The 27858-nt window shown below is 42.8% G+C and overlaps 2 protein-coding genes across 4 annotated transcripts in view; one reads left to right on the forward strand and one right to left on the reverse strand.

Moving 5' to 3' along the window:
- Positions 1–915: 915 nt before the first annotated feature.
- On the forward strand, positions 916–2309 carry rps27a (ribosomal protein S27a). Its single transcript, XM_054798340.1, has 6 exons — positions 916–962; positions 1061–1125; positions 1451–1505; positions 1753–1838; positions 1918–2049; positions 2118–2309. Exons 2-6 carry the CDS (start codon positions 1078–1080, stop codon positions 2265–2267), a joined length of 471 nt encoding a protein of 156 aa, XP_054654315.1. The 5' UTR covers positions 916–962; positions 1061–1077; the 3' UTR covers positions 2268–2309.
- A 36-nt stretch (positions 2310–2345) lies between these two features.
- Positions 2346–27858, reverse strand: part of LOC129193751 (bone morphogenetic protein receptor type-1A-like) — a 41183-nt gene continuing 15670 nt past the window's right edge. The window contains exons 2-13 of one of the 3 annotated variants that reach the window (XM_054798338.1): positions 22314–22391; positions 12476–12728; positions 9060–9222; positions 8878–8980; positions 7913–8012; positions 7412–7496; positions 7209–7344; positions 6937–7129; positions 6555–6852; positions 6306–6481; positions 4961–5091; positions 2346–4851 (exon numbers count right to left, since the gene is read on the reverse strand). In XM_054798338.1, the coding sequence (XP_054654313.1) occupies positions 4726–4851; positions 4961–5091; positions 6306–6481; positions 6555–6852; positions 6937–7129; positions 7209–7344; positions 7412–7496; positions 7913–8012; positions 8878–8980; positions 9060–9222; positions 12476–12542 (1578 nt within the window). In that variant the 5' untranslated portion in view covers positions 12543–12728; positions 22314–22391 and the 3' untranslated portion in view covers positions 2346–4725. Of the gene's footprint in view, positions 4852–4960; positions 6170–6305; positions 6482–6554; positions 6853–6936; positions 7130–7208; positions 7345–7411; positions 7500–7912; positions 8013–8877; positions 8981–9059; positions 9223–12475; positions 12729–22313; positions 22392–27858 lie in introns of those variants that run through there. The other 2 variants (XM_054798337.1, XM_054798339.1) reach the window with 2 other exon arrangements.

Below are 27858 nucleotides of genomic sequence, written 5' to 3' on the forward strand. Positions count from 1 at the left end.
TTTAGCTGCTAGATGCTAACTATGCCTGTTAGCTGCTAAATGCTAAAACTGACCCCACCCACTTTGTCTCCAGGTGAGTGACAGCAGCTCACCACTAGTGTGTGATGTCCCCCAGAGTGGACAACACTAGAAGGTCTAGTGGGAGTTGCCTGCCTGCTTTGAGACATCTAAACAAATGTTCCCATGCGGGCTCGAGTCTCTTGAATCTACACAATAAAGAAAACGCTTGTTACACAAAGTTAGAAGGTCCTCACAAAACCCTCATCAGGTCTTTGGACTTTCAGCTGAATACAGTATGTTTTTTGGACTTTTAAGTTGTAGTCCAGCTAACCTTTGACCTCAGAAAGGACGCAGCAACTCCTGTTGTCCTTCAGCGCCGCTAAGTGGAATGTCAAGGCGCCTGGGACACTGGTCTAGAACATTGGTCCAGAACCTCATCATCTCTGACTCCACCTGTAGAGGGCGTGTCGAACGTTGTCTACGCCCTCTCCTGGACTTTGCAAGTAATGCTGCTCCTGTTCAATAAAGTCACGCAAAGACTTCAAAACATTTAATCACTGTAAGGTAAATAAATTATTTCTGTCAAGTCTTATTCTGGTCTTGAAAGTAATAATTTTTATAGTCTTCTTTTCTGGATATTTTTATTGACGTTTGAGTTTGTCTTGTCCAACTTCCGGTGTCGACAGTACGGGCGATTGCGAATGCCAGCGTTGCTATAGTTACCTTTAAAATTACACATGCCACCGAGACAAAGTTGAACGTTACTTCGCACATATATGTGTATATAAATTTAAAAATGATCTGCCTGTAAAAACTTGTAACTAACTCGACAATTTTATTTTGTTTGTTTTTTTAATCAGGCACCTGAGTGGTCACCTAACCCGTGGAAACGCGTGCAGAAAACCCCGTCGCTCCCCCTGAAAGCCCTCTTCTCATGATCCGCCATTAGGGGTGAGCCGCTGGTAAGATGGCGCTATGAGTTAAATGTGATTCTTTTCACCAAATAACATTTTATATCGCGGACGTGAGGTGAAACGTTTGTCTGTTTTGTTTGGTGTAGGTGGATTGAACGCCAAGATGCAGATATTTGTCAAAACCCTCACGGGGAAGACTATAACCCTCGAGGTGAGCGACGCGGCGCCTGCTTGTCTTCCACGTTGTACGCTTTGCAACTCTCAATAAAATGTCATGACTATCATATTACTACCCGACTTTTCTTTCATCGAGACGTTTATGACACCATAATATAGACGTAGTGCCGGTTTTGAAGTACTTGTTCGCGTGTTCGGGTCATCCAAGTTAAGCTAGCTACTAGCCGAGCACCGTAAACACGTGCGGTAGAAAGCAGCTATCTTAAAGTGACAAAAGAAATCAAAACACGAACTTCACGCAGCATGTTTGACCTTGTAATTATCGCAACGGCTGTGCCTGACTGGTGCTGTCTTGACAGGTTGAGCCTTCAGATACGATCGAGAATGTCAAGGCCAAAATTCAAGACAAAGAAGGTTAAGTTTGGCCTGTTTTTCATCTTTTATGTTTACATACGTGTGACAGGAATTGCTTACATGGTGTTTGATAGACTAGTTAATACATTATCATCCTACTCTATGTGCTAAGCTAGTTAAAATAGTTAATACATTAGCATCCTATTGTATGTGCTAAGCTAGCTGGTGCAGGTACATTACGCTGGTTTGTATTTGTTTTCAATGCAGTTGCCATCTTTTTAGTGAACTCGTGACTGTTTCTATGCAGGAATTCCTCCTGACCAGCAGAGGTTGATCTTCGCTGGGAAGCAGCTGGAAGATGGACGCACTCTGTCCGACTACAACATCCAGAAGGTAAGATTAGTCTCAAAACAAAAATGCAGCTCGGACACAAAGTATTTGCTCCATGACTGGCATCGTTTGACATTTTCAGGAGTCGACCCTCCACCTGGTGCTGAGGCTGCGAGGTGGTGCAAAGAAGAGGAAGAAGAAGTCTTACACCACCCCCAAGAAGAACAAACACAAGAGGAAGAAGGTCAAGCTGGCCGTGCTCAAATACTACAAGGTACTCTCTCCCTCAGTCCTCAGCCATTCTGTGCACAAACTCACCTTTTTTTTCTATGTCTCCCCCAGGTGGACGAAAATGGTAAAATCCACCGCCTGAGACGTGAGTGTCCCGCCGACGAGTGCGGTGCCGGCGTCTTCATGGCGAGCCACTTTGACCGCCACTACTGCGGCAAGTGTTGTCTCACTTATTGCTTCAACAAGCCTGAGGACAAGTAAGATGGACTGAAAGGAATAAAGACAAATGTTTCTCAACACAAACCTCCCGACTCCTTTTGTTAGGACAACTACTGCCTGGACACTTTATTACGTACACCTCATCAGAGCATCACTTTTGCCACCAAAGGGTTTGTGTAATCCATAAGAATCCTGATCCATTTCAAGTCATGAGGGCAGATACAGGTATACCACAGACATTTAGAATACGCATTGATGTGGAAGATGTGATGTTACTGTCCTTGTGACATCTTAATGGGAAATAATTTAAAGACATTAACATGTCTTGAGTTTGAAAGGTCTTAATGTATTAATGTTACTTTTATTTAAAACAAATGCATAAACACTCGTACTTTTTTCGACTTTTGAGGACGCTATAACAATTAAAGTACCTTTGCAGCCTGGTGTTTTGTCGAACACAATCAGCTAAGTGTGCCGTATGCATGCCCTGAGCCTCCTAAGTGAAATTGGTCTTTTAAAAAGTCGTAAATGTGACTTTAGACCCTGTGCTAAATGTATCCGTGAGTTTGTGTGTAGCACAAATGTACGTTGAACTGAACAAAGAACATACCGAGAATCACTGAAACGGCGACATTTGTGGTCTTACTAGCATTTTTTGCTAGTGTGACAAATGTCACGTCAGCATTTCCGTAGTAGTTAAATGTGTTTATTTTACTTTTATTTAAAAGGTAATGTATAAACTTCAGGCTTGCTTTTAAGTGTTTGGATTTTTGAGGACGCTAAAACGGAAGTAAGTACCGGTGCAGCCCGGTCAGAATTAGTCGAGCACAACCATCTTAAGTGCCACGAGCCTCCGACGTGAGATTGGTGTCAAGTCTTAAATATGACTTCAGACCCTGTGCTAAACGTACTCTGGTTTGCACGTTTTGTGTAGCACAAATGTACGTTGAATTGGACAAAGAACATAATCATTGAAACAATGATATTGTCTTCTCACTTTTGCGAGTGTGACAAACACGTCACGTCAGCCTTTCCGTAGCAATGTTAGGGCTAAAAACCAATAGCGACATTTTCCTAGCTAGTTTTCTATGAATTGGATATAGTAAAAGTTGAATTTTAATACTTGACACCCTTTCATTGCATTACAGTTGCTGAAGAGATTTAAAACGGAATTTTATGATAACAAAAAACGTTTTGATCTAGCTTACCTGGGGGTGATTACAAACAGCTGTCAGTATAGTTGATGACGTCATGTCGGTACTGGTCTGGATGTAAAGCTGTTTATGTCCAGCAGAGGGCGCTGTGAGCAAACAATTCAAACGGTCTCATTACACGTAACTGGCGTTTGTAGTTACGAACAGAAGCGATCCAAAGTGAATGTTTGAGTACTAAAAATAAGATTATTTACTTAGAATTGTTACATTGGACAGAGTGTATACACGTTTTTTTCTTGGTAAACTCATAAGGCACACAACCAGATGAAGTAGAAAACAATAAAAACATAATTTTTACATACGACAATCTTCCTATACTTGGGGCTTCTTGCATATTCAGAAGAGGAAAACAGCAAAGGTACTGCTTTTTAGACAGAAGCTGTTGTCAGCGTAGCTTAGCATACTTAGCACACCAGTCAAACAAATGAAAGCAGTTTCCAATGTAAATGATCCAAAACTCTCGTCCTTCTTTAAGTTAAATCTCGTTGTCATAGCACCTTGTATCCTCCATCTCGCTAATGCTAAGCTACGCTAAACAATTCTTGACAATTTCATGACTTTCCTACTGAAGAAAGTCTTAATTAAAAAAACAACCAGAAAAACACATTTACAAAGTCTAATTGGACGTATGAAGCTCAGTGGGAGGAGCCAAAGTGAACAGACGAAAAGCTCAAAGACGAAAAGACATGTTGGCGAGTTTGCTTCACTTTGGTTTCTGCTCCAACTTTCTATTTGATGGACGAACTCAACTGTGTGGTGTTAACTGTTTTAAGTGTTTGTTATAAATAAAGTTTCAAACAATGTAGGCATCCAGTCAGCTCCGCCCACTGAGGTTTGTCTCCACCAATGAGAGTGTTTCTGTCACTGTAGGACAAACAAACAAACAAACAGAGAGGACGGTGGACGTCTCCACGGCGACGCCATGCAGGTGCAGTCCTCACAAAGACGACGTGACGAGGAAGGAGAACATCTTCACCACAAAATCCAAACTCAAACTGTTTGTCAAGGTTTTTTTTTTTTTTTTGACGGGGGGTGGGGTGGGGTGGGGGGGGAAGGAGGCGGGTCCTTCAAAAGTGTCACCATTGTCCGTCATGAGGAGCCACGCCTCCTTCCCCCTCGCCCTTCCCCCGTGTGGACAGGAAGTCGTCCGCCGGGCTTTCACAGAAAGCGTCGCTGCAGGAAGACGCCTGTCCTCGTCCTGATAGCGCGTGCGGGCCGCCCGTCTTTTAAACGTGATGAGGTGGGCGTGTGGCAGGCGTCACGGAGGAGGAAGAGGAGGATGAAGGTCAGATCTTGATGTCCTGAGACTCCACCATCTTGGCCAGCGTCTTCTTCACTCGGAGGATGGTGAGGCGGGAGGCGGGGCTATGAGCCCAGCACTCCGACATCAGCTTCAACATGGCGCGCAGACACTGCGCACACACACACACACACACACACACACACACACACACACACAAGCAGTTAGTATACAAAATGATGTGCGTGTGTCACCAGAGGGGGCACCGTGGCGAGTCTCACCTCGTCGCTGTTCCAGCGGTTTGATACAGTGGGTCGCAGCCCCTTCACACACACCACCTCCAACATGTCCTCATAGGACGGGTCAGATGGAACCATGTCGTAATACGGCAGCTGGTAGTCCTCCACCATCCCTACACACACACACACACGTGCATATGAACACTATGTTGCAGTGACACATGTCAGCCTGCAGGTGGAGCAGCTGTTAGTCTTGCATTGAAACCCACCATCCATTCCCCATACATAAAGTGGTAGTAGTACATACATTTGTAGTAGTCCATAAAGTTGGAGTAGTACAAATAGTAGTAGTATTAGAGATGTAAAAGTAAAATTGTTGTAGTACATAAAGTAGTTTGTACCTGAAGCAGTCCATAACATTGTAGTTGTAGTAGTACATAAAGTTGTAGTTGTCGTAATACATAAAGTTGTAGTTGTAAAGTTGACATAGTACATGAAGTTGTAGTAGTACATGAAGTTGTGATAGTATGCGTAGTAGTCCATAAAGATGTAGTAATACGTGAAGTCGTAGTAGTAAAGTTGTAGCGCTGTAGTAGTACATAAAGTTGTAGTAGTACATAAAGTTGTAGTTGTCGTAATACATAAAGTTGTAGTTGTAAAGTTGACATAGAGTATGAATTTGTAGTAGTACATGAAGTTGTAGTTGTAGTAGTACAAAAAATTGTAGCTGTAGTAATACATAAAATTGTAGTTGTCGTAATACATAAAGTTGTAGTTGTAAAGTTGACATAGTACATGAAGTTGTAGTAGTACATGAAGTTGTGATAGTATGCGTAGTAGTACATAAAGATGTAGTAATACGTGAAGTCGTAGTAGTAAATTGTAGTGCTGCATACCGTTGTAGTTGTACATAAAAGTTGTTAAAGTAGTACGTTTGTAGTAAATAAAGTAGTATTTAGTCCAAAGTAATAGTATTTAGTACAGAGAGTAGTAGTATTTAGTACATTAAGGAGTAGTATTTCATGTCTGTGTGGAGTCTCCCCGTGTGTGTGTGGGTGTTCTCGGGTACTCCGGTTTCCTCCCACATTCCAAAAACATGCATGTTAGCTTCATTGGAGACTCTAAATTGTCCATAGGTATGAATGTGAGTGTGAATGCTTGTTTGTCTACATGTGCCCTGCCATTGGCTGGCCACCAGTCCTGCCTCTCGCCCAAAAGTCAGCTGGGATAGGCTCCAGCATGCCCACCACCCTAATGGGGATAAGCGGCATAGAAAAAGGATGGATGGATGGAAGTAGTAATATTTAGTATATTCAGTAGTAGTATTTAGTACATAAGGTGCTAGCATTTAGTAGATGAAGAGGTGTGCGTGTGCGTGCGCACGTACCCCCAGTGACGCAGCGTCTCGCCATCTCCCAGACGACGAGGGCGTAGCTGTACATGTCGGCCATGATGTAGGATTGGAACTGGTTCTTCTTCAGGCTCTCGTCCAGAACTTCGGGTGCCATGTAGCGCCGGGTCCCCATGCGGGTGCTCAGGGGGACGTCCACCTCGTTAGTGTCGCTATGGTAACAACGCGGGGTGAGACAAGGAGGAGGTGTGTGCGTGTGTGCGTGCGTTCGTTCATGTATGATACCTGTTGAATTTGACGGCGAGGCCGAGGTCAGCGATGCAGCAGGCGCCGTTCTTCTTGATGAGGATGTTCTTGCTCTTGAGGTCGCGGTGGGCGATGGCGGGCTTGCCCTGCGTGCCGTAGATCTCGGTGTGCAGGTGACAGAGGCCGCAGGCGGTGGAGTAGGCCAGCCTCAGCAGCGTGGGCGTGTCCAGCGTGGCGGTCCGCAGGTAGTCGTACAGCGAGCCGTTCTCGTGGTAGTCCGTGATGAGGAAGAGCTGCGTGAAGGCGCCCGTGCCCTTGATGTCAGCCGCGATGAAGCCTGCAACCACGTGATGCCGTCACTTCACAACAACGCCGCTTGTGGAAAGCAATCAGAGTGAGACGTCGTGGTGCCGATGGTTACCGAGGATGTTGTCGTGTCTCATCAGCACCGTCTGGTAGATTTCCGTCTCTCGGAACCAGCTGGCCTCCTCGCGGGTGAAGAAGACTTTGACGGCCACCTTCTCGCCTCTCCAGCGGCCCAGCCACACCTCCCCGTAACGACCTTTCCCGATCTGACGCACCATCTGGATCTGCTTGGCGATGGTCCGCTGGACCTGGTGTGCGCGTCAAGGATGTTCTCATTCTAGTCTAACAAGCTAGTCGACATGCAGGGGTGCAGTTTCATGTTCCTACCAGCAGAGGGAGTCCGGAGCCGCTGCCAGAGCTTTGGGATTGGTGGATGAGGTCTTTGAGGGACTCCCCGGCGGGGATGAACACTTCCTGCTCCACATCTTTGTGATAGCGCTGATGCTCGCTCTGCCACTTGTACCTGACACACAAAATGAAAGATGTGACTGTTGCCACGGTGACAAGGCGACGCTGAGGTGAGGCGTTACCTGTAGTAGCAGACCACCGTGACGCAGATGAGGGTGCAGCAGCACACCGTCATGGAGATGAGGAAAGCCAACCAGTGGGGGCTGCCTTCTAGAAATGATTTTGGGGAGGGAGAGAAGAAGCGGTTAATGGAGGTCTCGATTCACATGCTGCGTCTCAAATGGAATACTCGCGTCAGTACACTTCAATAAGTACACTGTGTACACATTGAAGTAATCAATCCATGACTTTCATTGTACACTTAGCTACTTCTCCACTGCACAATCATTGAAAATGCATTTGTTAGGACTTTTTCTGGCTTGTGTGTCAAACGGGGCGTCCCGTCCTCTTCCGCTTTGGAGCCAAGATGGCGACTACTGAGGGTGGTCACCACCGTCCGGGTACTGAGTGTACTACATTTTGCCGTACTTCTCAGTGCACTCAAAGGACCAAGTGTAAGTACGCAAGTGCACCACTTGAGAGACAGCCACGGAGCGGACCAACACCTAGACCAGAACGAGTACCAGAAGGCCCCTGGGGGGGCAGGGTCGGCTGCAGGTCTCGATTGCAGAAGTCCGTGTTGCAGCACTCGATGGTCCTCCTGGTCTGAGCTTTGGGAGAGTCCTGTCAATCAAAGACAGCAAATATACCGATTAGAGATGAACAATATCTTTTTCCCCAAACAGATACCGACAACTTTCTGCTTCTCAAGACCGATATGATACCAATAACGGATAAACTTTTTATTATTATATATTTACTTTTTCAAAATTTAGATTCAAGTGTAGTTTGTGCACGTCTGGAGATCAGAAGGACTGCAACAAATTAGGATTTGACCAAGTGTACCTGTTGATTTGTCCTAATCAAATATGACATTACTATGACCACGTCACTACTATCAGGAGAACCAGAGTATAGAGTGGAGGGAGCCGCCTGCTGTGGCCCAGCAAAGTGCACTGTAACCGGACACATGCTCCGAGCAGCCGGTGTGCCGCTACGGTGGTCAGGCGAAGCGGCATATAGAGCAGGAGGAGTCACCTGCTGTGGCCCAGCAAAGTGCCCTGTATTCAGGCACATGCTCCGAGCAGCCGGTGTGACGCCACGGAGGTCTCTGGCAAACCTTTTGCCCTCTTCAAACGCCGCGGCGCTGGCATTGCAGGTGGCTGATAAGGTTTTCTGTGTACTTGATTTTTTTTTTTGCCCTCTTCAAGTGAATGTTTGTTTACAATTGAACTCAGGAGAAGGTTGTATGTATGTATGACATAATTTCCTCATGCACCCCTAATATTGCATGATTAATAATAATAATACAAATTATTTTTATTGATAAATATTTAATATTAAATATATAATTAAATATATAAGTACCTTAAGAATGAAATATACTGTATATTTAATACATAAAATATTTAATAAATAATAATAAAAAAATGCATAAATATAATAATAAAATATCTGCATCATCAGTCATGTCTTACTGTGTATGTACCTTGCACTGAAAGTGTGAGCCTTCATACTTCATGCAGCCTGAGGTGAGGATGGCCTCGCCGTGCTCGTCCTCCTCTATGATGGCGAAGCACTGACCATTGGTTCTGCAGAACAAGACCGGTGGAGTTATGGTTGCTTCCTGGCAGGCTCGGAGAGCAGCAAATTCAGAGGTGGAGGACTTACTGGCACGTGTTGTTGGTGGCGTCTTCGGGACAGTGTCCGGAGCAGTAGCAGCTGAGGAAGCGGGCGGCGTCCTCGGGCGCGATGGTGGAGTCCTCACCGGGGCGCCGGATCTCGGGCTTCACGCCCGTGCCCTGGAGGACGTGGTCGGGGTTCTGACCTGCAGCTGGAAGGAGAAACAAACATTGCTCGGTCAGAAGCAGGACATGTGACAGAAACAAACATCTCTGTGAGGGAACAGTCAGAAGAAGGTGTTTGCAGAGATAGAGGAGAAGGTCAGACGGAAGGAGAGTCTTTCTCCCTCCATCATCCCTCTCATCTTATCTCATTCCTGCTCTAATCTGCTTTGCTTTGCTGTCTTCTACACTTAAACACATTCCATCCTCCCTCACAGCAACAACACCCTGACGTGTGCTGGCATGTCTGGACATGAAACACACAGTTTAGCTGCCTGGTCGTCATAGCAACACACACGCACACACACAACTGTTGCCGTTGAGGGATGACTGGCATCACGTTTGCAAAGATCATCAAAATGTTTGTCTTTAAAGCGGAAGGTTATGAAAGTTATTTGTGTGTAATGAGTACTTTTATTTCATGTTTTACTTCTTTTAACTCCATCGGAGGACGAAAAGCAGGGAAATCGTGTGTGTGTGTGTGTGTGTGTGTGCACATGTGTGCTTGATTGTGCGTCCGTCAGAGTGGAGACTGAGGTCTGGCAGACGGCACGCTGGGTAATCAGACTCTTAAAGTCACAGCGCCACTCACGCTCGCAGACCTGCCAACCTTGAAGAAATTGTACTCCCCCTCCCCCAACTTGAAAAACAAAAGGATTTGGGGGGATGGGGGCTTGTGATATTTTTACATACATTGTTTTATTTTGCAAAAACACACACAGACAAAAAAAAGTAACATATTTTAAGAGCCAGCAAATGTTATCATTAGGGGTGTGACTAACAATTACTCGATTAATCTGAAGCTTGTTTGGATTAATGAGCAATTAATGGGTTAGGCCAGGGGTGTCCAAAGCGTGGCGCAGGTACCATTTACGTCCCGCAGCACATTCTAAAAATACAAGTTAAGACCTAAAAATAAATAAATAAAAATGAAATTTAAAAAAGCAAAAAACAAGACAACAATAAAGTCAAAATATTGAGAAAAAAGTTGTAATCTAACCAGAAAAAAATCATAATTTTAAGAGAATAACGTTGTAATATTATGAGGAAAAATAACGTCATTTGAGTTGTAGACAGTTGAAATAATAAAGAAAAATAAGATGTTTTTGTAAAAGTTGGAATATAATGAGAAACAAACAAAATGACTAATAAAGTAGCAATGTTTGGAAAATTTGGTTGTGGAAAATGTTAATATTATATAAATGTTAACATTATGGGAATAAAACCAAATATTTATGGGAATAAAGTCATAATTACGAGAAGAAAATGCACAAGAAGAAAGTTGAAACAGTTTTAAAATAAAAAAAACAGAATAAAGTCAAAATATTGAGGAAAAAAAAGTCCTATTCTAACAAAAAAATAATAATAATAATAATAAAAAAATAGAATAAACTCAAACTCATAATATTATGAGGAAAAACAATGTCATTTTTAGTAGCATAGAGTTGAAATATATACAAAAAAAAGGTTCATTTTTATAAGTGGTAATATTATGGGAAACAGCCAAAACAAAATAAAGTTGTCATTTCTGCAAAATTACTTTCTGGAAAATGTTATAATTATGGGACTCAAATCTGATTTTTAATTGTGAATAAAGTCAAAATTACAAGAAGAAAGTTTGAAAACATAAAAAGCACTAGCATAAATTGGAAAAAAACAATGTAATTTTACAAGAATAAAAGTCTAATCTAACCAGGAGAAATCATAATATGACAATAATGTAATATGAGGAAATAATAAATGTCATTTTAGTTGCACAAAGTTAAAATATTAAAGAAAAATATATTGTCCTAATATTATGAGAAACAAAGCAATGAATAAAGTTGTAATTTTTGAAAAATTAGGTTGGGGAGTAAGTTCTGATGTTATGAGAATAAAGTCAAAATATTGAGGGCATAAAGTCAATTATGAGAAAAAAATTTACAAGAAGAAAGTTGAAATAGTTTGGGGAAAAGAACCCTGCAGAAATGGAAAAAGCAGCTGTAATTTTATGAGAATAAAGTCAAAATATTAAGAAAAAAAGTCGTAATTTTGTGAGAATAAACTCGTAATATGAGGAAAAATGTCATTTTTAGTAGCATAGGGTTGAAATAATTAAATAGCAAATCGTTTTTCACCTGTATTACTAAGCTGGCATGCATTTTTCTTCAATATAAGTAATTTCTACATGTGTTACTTAAAAAAAAAAAAATCCAAGTGGCAAAGTTGCATCCTTTCATTTTTGACTATGTGGGCCTCACTGGACACCGTCGGGCTGGGCCCTTGACGAAGCAAATCAATATGAAGCAAACACAAACAGTTGAGTGGTTTGGTCTGCAACATATCACAAAAGTCAATCAGTGTTCTCCACAGTCAAAGCTGATGTGTGTGAATATTTTGTTTTGCCTAAAACACAAACATAATAGCTCTGCTTTCAAGGATGACGACGGAAATGACAAAATATTCACATTTGAGAGACTGAAATCAGAGGATATTTACATTTTTAAATAAAAAAAGACTAATCTATTACCAAAATAGTGGTGGATTATTTGTTGAATAATCAGATGAATTTATGCAGCGCTAGTTACGATTAGTTATTAATATCAACATTACCGTTTTTTCTTGTTACATTAGGCCGTGTGCTCTATTTTTCCCCATTTTATTTCTACAATGTGCTGCACATCAACAAAAACAAGTCGGGGCCACACGTAAGTATATATAAAAAAGACAAAAAGCTGATGAATAAAAATCCCAAATATCATTTCTATCTGTCGCTCATCTGCTGCAGCCTGGGACATAAAAAGGTTCTGGCGAGGGGAAACGAGCACTTTTCAGGGGCAAGTGTGCCTCCGGAGGGACTGAGGGATATTTCCGGAGAACAATGGCTGTTTGGAGCGTTTAGCGCCCCCGATGGCTCGTACGGTGTCATACAGGAAATGGTTCATGAGCAAAGAGGAAGGGAGAGCGGCAGCAATCAGCTCAACAGCTTCCTTCAGCGAGGAGCCCAGCGCGTGAGCGAGTTGGTGAGGACGACACGGACACAGAGACGTCCACCGTTGTCATCAGATCTTCCTCTTGTCACTGATTGGTCTTCATTATGTTGACTTCCACAAATGTGTTGGTGCTTCACTGCCATGCCCAGCATTGCTTAAATACTTCCTTGAAAAAGTGCGCTGCCCTCACATTCATGAACTGTGCACAATTAGAAGTAGCTTGGAGGTTTGTCTCCAAAGCCATTAACAACAGCAGCAATAAAAGCGTTACCTTCTGCTCGGAGGACCATCAGCAGCGTGGCGGCCATGACGGCCAGACGCAGCAGGAGACCTCTCATCCTGCAGCACGCAGCACTGGACGGATGCTCAGGTGGACCGTGACCGGGCCAGGAGAGGTGGGAGGGTCTGGTAGAACTTTGTGGTCCAGAGGTCTCAGAGGGTTGAGAGTCGGGGGAGACCAGAGGAGGGTGGCTATCACAATATGACAACTTGTTGGGGCTCAGTGGCTCTTTGGACCTGCAACACTGACACAAGACAACATTGTGTGTTATAGCAGCACCTATGACAACATCGTATTCCTGCATCTGATTGGACATCAATCATCACAACCCCCCTAGTCCCCCACACCACCATGTTTAATGTGGTGTGACATTGTGACCTCTGCGGGGCCAGTACCAATCTAACTCAGCACCAAATTATTTGTCCAAGATGTTGTGCAATTACTGCCACAGTACTAATAACCACATTTCCCAATTAGGGGGCACAGAGAGAGGTAGACATTTAGGGAGGGGGTCATGTGTGGTGTGTGTGTGTGAGGGAATGAGTGGCAAAGCCTAGCCAGTATCTGTCACTTTCCATTTGCCAGGGAGGTGGGACAAAGACGTCGGACCTGTGACCCACTTTTCACACGTCTTCAGCTGGGGGTGTTTCCTCTCGCTTCAGAACCTTGGGGTGGTGGGTCTGGTGGGGTATGGTGTCTTACAAATATCGACACAAACACGTGCGGGGCGTGGCCAACTGCAATGCATTGGCTCCGGTTGCAACGGTTGCATTTAGGGTGTAAACATGCACACATGTACATGTGCAGCGTAGCCAGCTGCATTGCCAAGTTCCTCCACAGTACAGTAACTCCTTGTTAATTACTTCCAGACCCGACCACAATAAGTGAATGTCTGCGAAGTTGGATTCCTTATTTCTAAACATAATATTTTCGTTGTTAGAGCATAGAAAACCTGTTTAAGACCTTCTCAATATGTTTTTTAGCCATACCAGAGCCCTCTAGACATGAAATAACAGCCCTATAGTCACCTTTACACTTGTATTACCCATTATAGTTGACATAATAGAAAATGAGACGTCTTAGACAAAAATAAGACATTACATAGTCATAGACTGACACGTTAGTATTGCCAGCAAACCTGGTGGCTATTGTGTCTCATCAGTGTAAGGTTCCTGGCACCGAGTGGCCAGTGTAGTGGAATACTACTGCAATTCTGCAGTGAACATTCACACAGGAGCTGCTGTCAGCCACACGGCTAACCAGGATAACAGTCAGCAACTCTACAGTAGCTAGTACTTCCCAGGCACTGCCTCTTAAAGGAGCACACAATGTTGCAGATATTCCACTACATATAACATCTTCTAAATTTCTTATATTGTATTGTGTACACAATATTGTGTATATAATATGTATTGTGTTGTATTTTCGTTTATCGGTCTGATAATTAATCGTGCACCCCTAATTTCATATCATACCGTTGTCATCAGGTGTCATACAGCACAGTTGAAAAGATGTTACGTCTTGAACCAGACGGCGGAGTTTAAAGTGTTTTTGTGATGCTACAGGCATGAGAGTGTGGATAAGACGTTTGTTTGGGATGTGGGACTGAAGAACAACATGAGCAGCATCCTGGTCAGATAACGCACAAAGACACATTCAGACGAGACGCCTAGGACTGTGGACATGACGAGGCAGGATCAGGAAGGACTGTGTGGCGAAACAGGAAGCAGAGCCCCTCCTTGATACACGCCCACTTCCCTTTGAAAACACTCCATAGCATGAGAACACATGATATCTCCAACATGAAACACACTTTCACTCGTGCATGCTTCATCTTGACAGTGTGGGTTCTCCCAGTCAGCACAACAGCAACACGTAGAAGGAGCGTAGAGCAGTGAAGTGAGCGAAGTTTGTAGTTTGTCATGTCGCCCAGTGTGCTCAGTCTCGGTGTGGGTTCCAACATGCACTGTGGTTAGAATGAAAGCAGCTATTGTTAGCTAGGCCCACCTGTACGCAATATAGACTGCCCTTATAAGCAAGCACCCAGCCATGGCGGCCCCCACCTACAAGGCGGTGAGGTCACGTCAATGCGGGCATGACAAAGAAAAAGAAGAAACCATGTCAATCTTTAATAAAAACGCTCCTCTTTATTCATCTTAACTAGAGATGTCCGATAATATCGACCTACCAATATTATCAGCCCGATATTGGCATTAAAATGTAATATCGGTATCGGGTTTTTTCCAAATAATGAAAGCCGATGTAGCCCTTCAAGCGCCAAAGTGGCAACATTGTTGAAGTTGCTGTTACAATGATGCCTCGGGTAGTTAATACTTTACACCAGGAGATGGCGGACATTTGTAACGTCAATCTGAGCGACATTTGTGGCCGTTTCTGTGCAGAGTTTGGGAGTTTGTGGACTTTGAGGTCCCATGTGCGTGCGGCACGGAGCCACCACATGGCGCATACTTGAGCCGATGCTTTGCTTGGCCGTGTTCGGGGGGCAGGGTGTGGATGGGTTGTCGAGGCACTGCTGGTGGTGGGGGTTGAGGTGGTGGTAATGTGGAGGGGCGCGGAGGTGGTGGCGGGCGGACGCAGTGCTGGACTCCCCGGAGGAGGGTGTGTAGCTGCCGGATTCACGGCGCTTGTGGAGTTCCTCGAGCCGCGCTTTCCCATGCCCAGTCGCGGGTATTTCTCGGGCGCTTTCTTGCGCGAGTTGTGCAGTGTTGTTTGCGGTCACGTCGACAAACGAATTGCTGATGCTGCATGCATTGGCTTCGCAGCAGATGTGTGTTGAGATGAACGGATAGATACTTTATTCATCTACAAAAGAAATCCACATTTCCAGCAGCCCTGCAAAAATGTCATAAGAAACGTAATCACAAAACAAAACAACCAAGAAAATACTGTAGAATACCGAACAGATTACGTCAAATTTATAGCGCAATAAAACACAATAAATAATAATAATAACAAGAAGAAGGTAATAAGTCCAGTCCTGTCCTTCCACGACAGGAGACGTGTATCGAAATCGGAAATTGAGAGTTGGACAATTTCGACATATCAGCAAAAAGCCAATATCGGACATCCTTAATCTTAACACTTGTCAATCAATGATATAGTATATAGCAAAAAGATATTATAAATCTCTATTTATAAGCTGCAACATGATGGTGGATCTCGCTGTGAGCATCAACAATGCCCACTCCTCACACTCCTTCTGCGGTGTGGAGGTCCAGACTCCAATAATTAGACCTTAATGTGTCTCCACTTCCTGCTCTGGAGGAACAGTGGCAGTCCAAATAAACAAGCCTGGGGCTGACAGCTCTTGAGCTCCACAAATAAATGGTGTAACGAGAAGATTGGGATCAGGGGGAACATCGACAGGACGGGCTGGGATGAAATAGAGTCGGCTGATAAAAATGAAAGGAAGCTTTGTTTCTATGTATACTTATCTCTGTAATGTCGTGTCATATATAATCCTCACACACAAAAACAATCAAGTGTGCGAGAATGCTCACAACGTTAGGTTTGAACCTGGAACAGATTATCTAGCAAACCTAAAGGTTCCACTGTGATATGAGTAGGCCTGCCACCATAATAAATCAATTAATAGCACGATAAATAAAAATGAACTTGATCATTTTTCCCACCTCAATATATTGACATGTGCATGTGTGTTTGTTTTCCTCCTCTGTCTCGCTACCAAACAGGCTGGATGACAAGAGAGTTCACTCTGTGCATCTGTCTCAACAACTGAGCACGTTGGTTCCATAGCGGTATGAACCAAGTGAGTGAACCCTCCTGCCAGTCATTCCGTCTCTTTGTCCCAGTGGGGAGAGGGGGGGCACTAGCGAGTGTGCACTCGCAAGCTGTGTGTGTCGTGTGCTACATGATCGAATACTTTTTTGGTACCTGTTGTGTGTAAAACACCATCTGATGTCAATTTCAGCATGGTCGTTTTGTGACATGAAAAGGTTTTGGACAAAGACAATGACATAAATAATACAAAACGTTTAAGTCAACACCTCATTGTGCACCAAAAGCCTTTTGATGCATCCCAACTCCCACAAAGCGTTACACCTCATTAAAACGTAAACAGGAGGGGTGTCACAAGAAACTTGGTTCACGAGACGAGACAATACACGAGCTTGGGTCTACAAGAATGAGTCAAGATTTGAACTTTTCTTTTATAAAAAAATATAAAGATGACATATGACAATATATTGCAATCTACTCATTTAATTTCTACTACGATACAATCTTCTGCACTGTGTGTATGCTAGCAGCCCCGCCTCTACCCACCGAGACAGAGACTGTATGACTGACAAAAGGGCTCACTTCGTTCATGCCGTTGGTCTATGGAACGCACGCGCCAAAGTGCTGAAAGCAATGCACAGAGTGAATCTTCTTCCTGCCTGTTTGGAGGCGAGGGATGAGGAAAACAGGCACACATGCCCACGGCGATATATTCATTTTCCCCTTCGTTTTCATTTATTGCATTCATTTATTTATTTATTATCGTCTCAGGCCTGGTGCCCACGAGACATTTTTTGTCACGTTTTAATCTTGCGGGATCTTGTGACACCCTTATTCAACAGTGTATTCCACACACAATGTTACTAAAAGTCAATCAAGGAAGCGTATATGCAAATGAGCTGACGTCTGCATTGAAACAATGTGAACATCAGAGTATTTCCAGGTTATTTCTCCATTTTTTGTCAATATTCAGACAATAGCGAAAGTGACACTGATTCAAAATCCGAAATATGGCACAGTGTCCTTGATAGGCGATTAGTTTCGGTTTTCTACCAGTCAATTTTTTCTCATCAATACCCTTTGAGGAACAATTGTTATACATCATGCTTCCGTGGAAGTGTGTTACTCTTGTGCTATGACTTGCTTTTGGTTATGATTGTGATTTTTATTTAAGTGCAATTTTTACCAAGAGACAGTCCATTTTGTTTTCATTGGTGTGTTTTTGTCTTTGTTTGTTTAATTGATTCTATTTAATAGCTCGTGACATTCCAATTACAATGTTAAATACTCGAGTAATTAAAGTTTATTATATTATCATTATATTAATGAAAAAAATGGTCTCAAAATAATGTTGACAATAATATTGTTTATTGGAAATAATTTGATGTAGAAATGGAAAATCTTTTTTTATCTGCATCTCAAAACAGATGTAATACCGCAAACTTTTTTTTTTTAATATCTACTTCTAAAAATTTTGATTTAGCTGTAGTTTGTGCACACCTGGAGGTAAGAAGGACTGGAACAAATTTGACCAAGTGTACCTGTTGGTTTGTCCTAATCAAGTATCATGACATTACTACTACCACATCTCTCGTATCAGCAGAATAGAGAATAGAGCGGAGTGAGCCACCTGCTGTGCACCAGCAAAGTGCACTATATTCGGACACATGTTCCGAGCAGCCGGTGTGCCGCTACAGAAGTCAGGTGAAGCGGAGTATAGAGGCCTCTGCCAAACTTTTTGAACTTTTCAAACACCCCAGCACAATAAGTCTCAGGGGTCGTGGCTTTGCTGGCGTTTCAGGTGGCTGCTTTTTGTGTGCTCGATGGGCTTCGTGCAGCATTTGGTCCAACTAGCAAGCAAAATGTCTTCCTCTTAAAGTGAACAGCATGGGTAATCTCGCCTCATTGCAGCGGTTTTAAAAATTATTTTTAATGTTATCAGATTTATAGATATGACGATTCCCTCATATCGGTTCGATAATTATCATGCACCCCTAATTTGTAGGACAGTCATCGTCCAGCAACATTTGTTATCGTGACAGGGGTAGATATGAGACTTTTTGGATTGAAGTTAACGGAGTGAAAGTTCTTGGGTTTAAACAAGTCGATTTGGTATGACTTTTTATCTTCTTTCCTAATCTCTCTTCCCCTTTGGTCTTCCTTTAAACAGTGCATCCTTTTTCACATCAACTTCTTCCTTCTTTCTCCCTCTCTTCCTTCGTGTTGGCCCCGTTCCCTGTCCCCTCCTTGCAGGCGGCCCCCGGGTGCTGCAGCGGCAGCCTGGTGATGGTGTCGGCGTCCTGCCCGACATGCCTTTCAGGGCCTGGGAGACTGCAGGCCAGACTTTCTGGCTCCACTGCCATTGTTTGCTCGGCTGCTTTGCGCCTCATCTGCGGCCGTAGATTACCATAAGAATACCCACAATCCCCTGAGCTTCTGCGGGCCTCTTCTTCCTCGCTGCATCTTCCACCTCTACGACTAATCTTCATCTTTTCTGTAATCCCATCAAATCTACCTGTAGCCACTAAGTAGCATTTACGAGATCATTTTAAATATAAATGTACCTGCTAACTTTCATTTTTAATATGCAACCTGGTCTAAGCCAAATTGCATAATGTGTGTATATACTGAGTATAAAGTGTAAAGAAGAAATGCTGCCCAAATAAAACACTCCTGTGTTGCTGTGCGCTCAACTCGCCATAAATTGGTATGACGTGTCTCCAGGCCTGAAGGTGTTTTAATGAGTCTAATCGCCATAGTAACAGCTCTGTCCATCAGTGGCACAGTGTTGCCTTTGTCCTCCAGTGGGGTCATAAAACTAAACCACTCACACCATAAAGCAGCAATATGATCATAAATCAGCACGACGAGTGGACGGGACACCATGGGGCTCCCAGTGCTCCCAGTCACACCAGTACGTGACTTTGTCTTCTCGCATGTGGGAAGTTGTTCAGTCGTCTGCGGAACGGTGGTCCACTTCCTACCTCAGCTGATGACAACACGCAAGTGAAAACATCATACTAAAATATAACTGTAATTGTAGGCCACGCACTACACCCGGTGTGTGTGTGTGTGTGTGTGTGTGTGTGTGTGGTCAGAGAGTGGACTGCGTTGAGGAGTAGCCACATGCTTCCATCCACTGTGTCGCCTTGGAAGCTCAAGCCAAGCCACAAAGTCAACACAACAGTAACGGTGGTCCTTCGTGTGTGTGTGTGTGTGTGTGTGTGTGTGCGCGTACATGCGTGTGCGTGTAAAGGGACCAGTGAAACAAAAACAAACAAATCATGTTAAAGCCCCACAATAAAAATGTCTAGTAGCTAGCTAGCTGAAATAGCTGACTTTTAGTCATCTCCGCTACCATGTGCAGGAGTGGATCTTTATATTCAGTCTGTTCTTCCGAGTAGAAGGGGAGGGGCCCTATGGTTTCCGTGTTGACGGAATCGCGGACCTGGCCAATAAAGACGGAATTTGGTATTAAATGCGGAATCTTGCGGAAAGTGACATCATGTGAATGAAATGATAGAATCGCAAGGAGAAGGCCTTTAAATGTGGACACTGGTGACAGTTGGTGAAAAACTTTGGAAAATCCTCTCTTACGGCGTGTGAATGGAAGCTAGCGGGGTTAGCTTAGTTTAGCAGCGCATGCTAGTGCGGCTGCATGTGTGTGTGAGACTCAGGCTGAATGAGTGTGTTTATATCGGGTTGTGTTTACGAAGCCCGCTGACTTCATGCAAGTTCTGAGTGAAACAAGACGAGAGGCACGTTTATTCTTGCATGACACACTTCCGGCCTTCAAAATACGAGGGCGGTTTGCCACATCTTGCCTAATTGTGTAAAGAAAATTTTAAAAAATATAAATATAAAATACAATTTTTTTGCATTAATAACGCGATTGCAATTGCATCGGTGACTACATCTTCCTTCATCAGCACGGCATTACAGTTTGTTGAAGATTTTGTAGCAATGTGTGCAGAAGCTGACATCCCATTAGAAAAGCAAGCCAGGCATCCATTTTGCAATTACTGGGCAAAATTGGCCAATGATATATTGCATCAATAAATGTAAGGATTTTTGCATTTAATGAATGGACATTTGATTCGCTAACCCAAAAAGCACACACTCTATGTTGTTAAAATCAGTGTAAAAGGTACAATACAAATAAAGGTAGAGCATAGCCTTTCAAAATTTTCTGTTTAGAACTTTCTAAACACGGGTTTTAACATTATTAGAGCCCTCTAGACATTAAATAACACCCCTATAGTCACTTTTACACTTCTTTGTTAACATCACATTGTGCAAGCTACGAGAACACTGCAGGGACATAATAGATGGCTGCCCCTAACTAGTTAGCCTCTCCAGTTGATATGTGAGACATAAAAACACGTCTTTGTCTTTTCTGTGCGTTCTAAAGATGTAAAAACACCTAAAAAGAGGCGGCTAAGAAACGTATGTAATGGGACGCACCTATTCCACCTATAAAGCCTTCGGGAAAAAGCTCCAAAAAGTGCCAACAACGCTCCATTTACAGTACATAATGTGACTTGCATATTAACCAAGCTACAGCAACATTGTTACACCAAAGAACTACGTTGTGACACCTCGCCACACCACAAAGGCTGGCTAGGAAGGAAGGAAGTTCTGCTAATGCTTCAAATGAGCAAAATACTGGAAGTATGGCATGTTATCATGAATGTACCTGTTACTACATGATCACAGTATTGATTTAAAACCATAAAACCTTGTTGGAGCTTTTTGGAGGTGTTTTAATAGCGGCCTTTCTACCTGTGTTTTTTTTTTTTTTGCCGTTTTTATATCTTTACAACACACAGAAAAGAGAGAGACGTGTGTTCATGTGTCGCATAAGGATTGTGGACGACGGGCAAAAAACTCCCCCAAAAAAGTGCACTTTTCCTTTAATAAAGTGTTTCAAACGGAGTGGGGAAGGGAAGAAGGACAAAGAAGCCAAAAACTTACCACTTCCACAAGGAATGAGAAAAGAACCCTTTTTTCCACTGGCTCTCCGCCAAGGCATGTCGGTTGGGCTCTGCTGGCTCAGTAGCCAGTCCCCATGGAGTGTGGAAGGTAATGAAATCTAACATGTCTCATAACTTTACTGATGCATAGTGACCACAATATTCAATATTTATTGACTAATAATAGACCATAGTCAACCACCAAACAGCCATCATTTATTATTTAAAAAAAAAAACGCAATATAGTGAGGGAGCAATATTCGAAGCGCAGTGTAGCGAGGGAAGACTGTACTGTGTGTGTGTGTGTTTTTCCTATCACGGCATCTACCATGAGAGTAGTATTTGAGTTAATCATTCATCTCACGTTTCAACTCTTAAATCTTTTTTAAAGGGGAACTCCAACATAGTTTCATACTGAAATCATCCATACTTGCATTCTCTAGCTGAGAGCTGCGTGTCTGTGTGTGTGCGTGTGCGTGTGGCTCATGCGGGACATATGGGAGTGATTAGGAGCAGCAGACTGGCCGCCTCTGAAGGTCTTTTAGTACGTGTAGAAAGTCACAATGCCGACTGGCTGATTTGAACGTATACCTGGAACATCCAACCATGTGCTTGATGACACAAGTGATCAAAATCGATCACTCGAAAAGCAGACTAACTAAAACAGGAAATGACGACAAGATGTGCTCACTGAAGCTTTCGCCTCTAGCATAACATAAAATATAAAACATAACCTGCTCGCGTAAATTGTGCACATTTAATGGTGTGTGTGTGTGTGTGTGTGTGTGTGTGTGTGTGTGTGTGTGCTCTGTGTAATCAGGGCTTCTTCCTGCTCGGCTGTTATTAATCAAAGCAGACGACAGCCAAAATGAGCCAATCAGAGGCTGCAATTAAAAACCAGGAAGCCTCCTAATTGGTTAGCTGTGCCGTCATTCCTGGGGTCAGAGGTTAATCTCATCAAAGAACAGAGGAGAGTGCAGGGGGCAAGTTAGCTAATCAGTTTTTTATATTGTGTGATGTGTGTGTGTGTCATGTGACCATAATAAAAAGCTTGCTGTGCCGTACCACTGGAACATGACTCTTGTGTGTGTCCATACCTGAGCAGTGTGTCCATGTGTTAAGAGCGAGCATGTTGCTGCAAGGCTCCATGGGAGAAGTAGTCACATCACACCAACCTGTCAGGACGAGACATGAAGATGCTGAGTCATGTTTATCAGATCACATTTTCACCATCAAAACATGTGAAAATTGAGCAAGCTGCTGCAACAACAACCACACAATGAGGCTATGGTGGCGTCGTTGCTGCTCCTGAAGAAGAAAAAGAATAATAATAAGAAGAAGAAGAAGAAGAAGAAGAAGAAAGGCTTCAGTGGAAGCAGGAAGGAGGAGGAGATCGCCGGTCAGCGTCTCAGCTCCACCTCGTTCCTGGGAGGAGATGGACCCAAATGTTTTTATAGAAGCAGCAAGAAGAAAATAGAACGAGAGCGTGGTGAGGATGACAGCTGCCTCTCGGTCTGAGGGGAGAGCAGCGTGGTTCCGTCAACGAAACACAACATACAGTGTGAATAGACACAGCAAGACTAAGTTAGAGAATGCAAATGTTTGCGGGGCTCCAGAATGCAACTAAATGGTCACAATTTGCAACTAAATATGAGACACTGGCGTGTGTGCCACCAGATAAAAGTACATGTCTTGTATTGAGTTGACCAGGGACGTCCATTATTACTGTGAGAATGAAAAATAGTGAAATGTGGAGTCAATTGACAACAGCTTGTTACAGTCTAATGGGTGCCACACACGGGAGGTGACAAACAACCACGGTTTGCGAAACTCATCGGCAACACGTAGCAAACCCTGACACACGGAAGGCAACGAGCGACTGTGACCAACTACACTGGTGAGTGACGTGTTCACATCCAGAGCAAACGAGGAGTCTCCCACGATTTTGATGGGCTGATGTGGAGGGAATTTGGGCTTATCAAAGTAGTTCAAAGGAAGAAAAGCAGCCGATGTCCATCAAGATCTTGCTAGTATTGAAGATAAACTTACAAAAATGTCCAGGTCAACGTGCTCGATATGGGTTCCCATGCCGCTACTTTTTTCTTTATATCTCTGTATTCTTTTTTAGAAATGTCAAATAGCTTCGGGAAATTCCTCCATGTTTACCTGCGAGAGCGTACTGATTAGCATCCTGTCCACTGATTTGTCGATCAATGAAACTCACGATGATTGGTCCTCGTCTGGGCGACAGCGATGAAAAGTGTAACATTTTGAAACTTTCTGGGATCGGGTCGCAAGCCAGCGTGTGCACGATGACATGAATGAGCACAAAATTTTAATTTAAAACAAACAAGCAATGCGGTTCATTCGGAGCTTGATTGTCCCACAGGGAGGCTATGATCAAAAATATTTGCTTAAGCTCTCCAGACGTGATGCCTGTATCTCGCCACAAATGAGCACAAAACAGCATAGAGACAGATTGTTTGAGTGGAGATGTGCTTTGTAAATAAAGTGCAATTGAAGTGTTTGTAGTCGCAAAAAACATTTTCTTTCTTTTTGCAAAAGTAACTTTCATACTACTGGAAGTTGCAATTTACACTCATATTAAGCAGTACAGATTTCTATAAAATATATTTACATTGTTTATTCTGTTAAATGTGTTATTTTAAAATTAAAATATATACTATACAATTAACTTCCCATGTATTAGTATTACTCTTACACAGACATCAAATTAAATTCAGTTTTGTGTCAAATAGTACATTTGTTTCACACAATGGCAAAAATTTTTTAAAACAGTCGGGTTGGTTGACCCTGCCAACAAGGTGTCCCTGATTTATTTTTCCAGAAGCTGGCAACCTTACCAGTTAATTTGGTGATTTTATTTTATTATTTTTTAAGTATTATTATTTGTTGCTGACAAACTTGTGCTCCGCACTTCAGCCCAGTAGTTGGCAGTAACGCGCAAATGAGCTAGTTTGCCAACCCACACTAACTCCTAAAGAGGAAGAAAGAAGACAAATGCCAAAAAAGAAGGAAAGAAGGCAGTATTACAGTTATAATGAACAGTATGTGATGACACCAATGAGGCCTTCCAGAAGTTAGGGACAGAAAAAGGGTGGATAGACAAGACAGAATTTATCAGTAATACAGTGAAAATGAGAGGAAATGTGAATGTTTACATTCAAAGTAAGTTTCGGTGTGCACGCCTACATTTTCTGCCTGCGCTCCTAATATTTTAAGCTCGGGGCCACTGTGCTCCTTGTAAAAAAAAAAAAAAAAAAAAAAAAGGCTTATTTTTTTAGGACATTCAAATTAATAAAGTCAGTTTTGTTTCATTTTGCATGCGAGTCACATGCACCGCTTCTGGCAACTTCCTCATTTATGCAACTGACACGAGGAAGCGCACCAACAGGCTAAGGTCAGTGATGTTGATGATGGAGCACAGCTTGGAGCGTCCAAACATAAAGAGAGCCCGTCCATGTGTCCAAACAAAAACCCTTTCACATAAAAATGCACTGCATGGAAAAGTTGCCTTCAAGATTCAACATCCAAGTTGGCTTTTTCCTCCTGTGGTGGTAATATCGGCCCTGGAAATACAGCACCGACAGCATGGGAGGGCGATGTCAAGTGATGTCATCACACATGTAATTATTGGATTTTCTCATCTGTAAATATTCTCAGTGTTTCCTTTTATTTGTGGTGGCCCGCCACTATTAAATTTGGACTAGCACACACTTGGCTTGAATTTTTTTTCTTTTTAAGATTTGGTGTGTTTGCCCTCACTCATCAACATTTAATGGGACTGTCCGTGTAACTAGGGTATCTAGGCTTGTCACGATAATCAATCAATCAATTAACCACACACTAAATAAAAACAAACTCGATAATTTTTTCGGCCTCGTTATATTGACATGTGCATGGGTGTTTGCTGTCGTCCTCTCTCTCGACCAAACAGGCTGTATGACAAGAGAGATCAGTCTGTGCATCTGTCTCAACACCTGGGCACATTGGTTCTCTCCCGTCACTCATTCAGTCACTTTGTCCCAGTGGGAAGAGGGGGGGCTGCTACTGGCTAGCTGTGTGTGGTGTGCTACATGATGGAATTCTTTCTTGATGCCTGTGGTGTATGAGACACTATCTGATGTCAATTTCAGCCTGTTTGCGCAACGTCATTTTGCGAAATGAAAAATTTTGCGGCAAAGACAATGAAATAAATAACACAAAATGGTGGAACATACATTTCAGCTGTCGTGACTCCCGAAGTATAACACCTCACTGTGCACCAAACGCATTTTGCTGCATCCAAATTAAAGGTTTATTGCTTTTTATATGGTGTACTCGCATGATCATGCCAAATATTACAAAAAAAAAAGGTCTGAAAATAATGTTGACAATAACATTGTGACACAACATTTTGCTTGTCAACCCACTGCCCAGCACAGCTCTTTAAGGAATAAAGTCCACTTTTTTGGGAATTTTGCCCATCATCCACAATCTTTATGAGAAACATGACCACATGTCTTTCCGTTTTCTGTGCATTCTAAAGATATAAAAACAGTATGAGGGCGCTAACAATGCAAGTCTTGAGACACCTTTTTCGTCAATAAAGCCCTGTAAAAAAAAAAAAAAAAAAAAAAAAACCTCCAACAGGATTTCATGGTTTTATATCCATGCTGTGAGCATGCAGTAACATTCATGATAACATGTAATACTTACTGTACAGCATTTTGCCGTATTTTTTTGATAATTTTAAACATTACCGGAACTTCTTTCCTGGGTGCATTGATTTCACAGAGCCCGTAGATAGGAACAAAGACTTTGTCACAACAAAGGAAGAACTGTTAGCGCCAAGAAACCCTGCAGTGGTAGACACTTTTTTCTCTCTCCATGGAGTGAGTCACCATGATATCAATTGTGGTACTTGTTTGGGAGTGGGCCTGTCACCTCTTGATAGTGGCGTTAGGCACTGCGTCACTACGCCAGAAAAATTGTTCTTTGTGTTAGCTGCTATAATAACAATGTTGCTGTAGCTTTGTTTATATACAGGTTTGTTATGTAAATACAACATTGTTGGTGTTTTTTGGAGGTTTTTTTAGGGCTTTATAGTCTAAATAGGTGCGTCCCGTTACATGCATTGTTAGCTCCTTCATGGTAGCTGTTTTTCCTCTCCTTAAAATGCACAGGAAAGGGAAAGTCGAGTGTGGTCATGTTTCACAGAAGACTTGTGGATGATGGGCAAAATACAAAAAAAAAAGTGCACTTTTCCTGTAAGGTGTCGAGGATTGAAGTTTATACAGCACACTATCACACACACACACACACAACACTAGCTGGTATACGTTACATACATACATACATACATACATACTAGGGGTGTCACAAGACACTTAGTTCACGAGACAGGACAATACACGAAATTGGGTCTGTGAGAATGAGACAAGATTTCAGACCTTTTGTCAGTCATAACATAGTAGAAATTAAATTAGTAGATTGCAATATTCTGTCATATTTTTTCATTGTACTTTTCTTGAAAGTAATGTTAAAATCTTGTCTCGTTTCCAGAGACCCAATTTCGTGTCTCGTCTCGTGACACCCGTGCCAGGAAACATCATAATTGTTTTTTTTTTAATCACCTGTGCATGTTATATGATGCAATATGCACGAAACAATTTCTGATTTGCTGTTGTGGCTGCAGTCTTATTCACCTGCTTGGAGTTTGCACACAGCACATGTACAGTGTCTTCTTCTGTGGGGGGCTTGTACAGTTTTAGTCGCTCCATGTGGACAGGAATATTTCCTGATAAGATACCGTGTGGTGTTGAAAAACGGTTCAGGGAAAAAAGTTGTCTCCGTGTGGACAGGGTATGAAGCTGTGCGGTAGCTGTGCGGTGACGTGTCACATGATGTGTGAAAGCACACGCTGGCTGACTAGAAAGCAGAGGAACCAGTCGTCACCTCGTAAAGAAGGAAAAAATAAGGCTAAGGTATGCAGGCCAGCAAGTCAACACACAACCACTACTGAGAGGTTGATCAGCATGTCCACCGTGCAACAAAGACGGAGCTTCACTTAGAATACAACTGTGCTGCACTAAAAATACAACCTTTTACCTTTGTGATATGTAACCTTTCAAATGTCACCAAACGTTGCCATTAGGGGTGTAACGATTCGTTTTAATAATGATTCGATTCGTATCACGATTCATGGTTGCTGATACGATTCAAGGACGACATTGATTCATGTAGAATGATACGATCTGAAACGATTCAGTTACTTTACATTGATTCAGTCCCAAAGGAGACTGTACTTCCTGAGAAGACTGAAGAAATTTGGCATGTCCACCAAAATCCTGAGTTGCTTCTACAGATGCACAATGGAAAGTGTCCTTACCGCCTCCATCACTGTTTGGTACGCTAACTGTACAACATGTGATAGGAAGGCACTCCAGCGGCTGATCAAGACCTCACAGAACATTGTTGGGGCAGCCCTCCCCTCACTGCAAGACATTTATAAATCTAGAGTCCTACGAAGAACACACAACCTCATCAAGGACAGCACACATCCACAACACTCATTATTCACACTCCTACCATCAGGCAGACACTACAGGAGTTTGAAGTCCAGGACCACAAGGCTGGCAA

The sequence above is a fragment of the Dunckerocampus dactyliophorus genome, chromosome 14 (genome assembly GCF_027744805.1).
Source record: "Dunckerocampus dactyliophorus isolate RoL2022-P2 chromosome 14, RoL_Ddac_1.1, whole genome shotgun sequence".
Lineage (NCBI taxonomy): Eukaryota > Metazoa > Chordata > Actinopteri > Syngnathiformes > Syngnathidae > Dunckerocampus > Dunckerocampus dactyliophorus.

Excerpts from the sequence above, each read along its gene's own strand:
- rps27a (XM_054798340.1), top strand. The coding sequence starts at position 1,078 with ATGCAGATATTTGTCAAAACCCTCACGGGGAAGACTATAACCCTCGAG. Across the intron at positions 1,506-1,752 it reads CAAAATTCAAGACAAAGAAG|GAATTCCTCCTGACCAGCAG; the intron begins GTTAAGTTTGGC and ends GTTTCTATGCAG. Across the intron at positions 1,839-1,917 it reads CCGACTACAACATCCAGAAG|GAGTCGACCCTCCACCTGGT; the intron begins GTAAGATTAGTC and ends TGACATTTTCAG.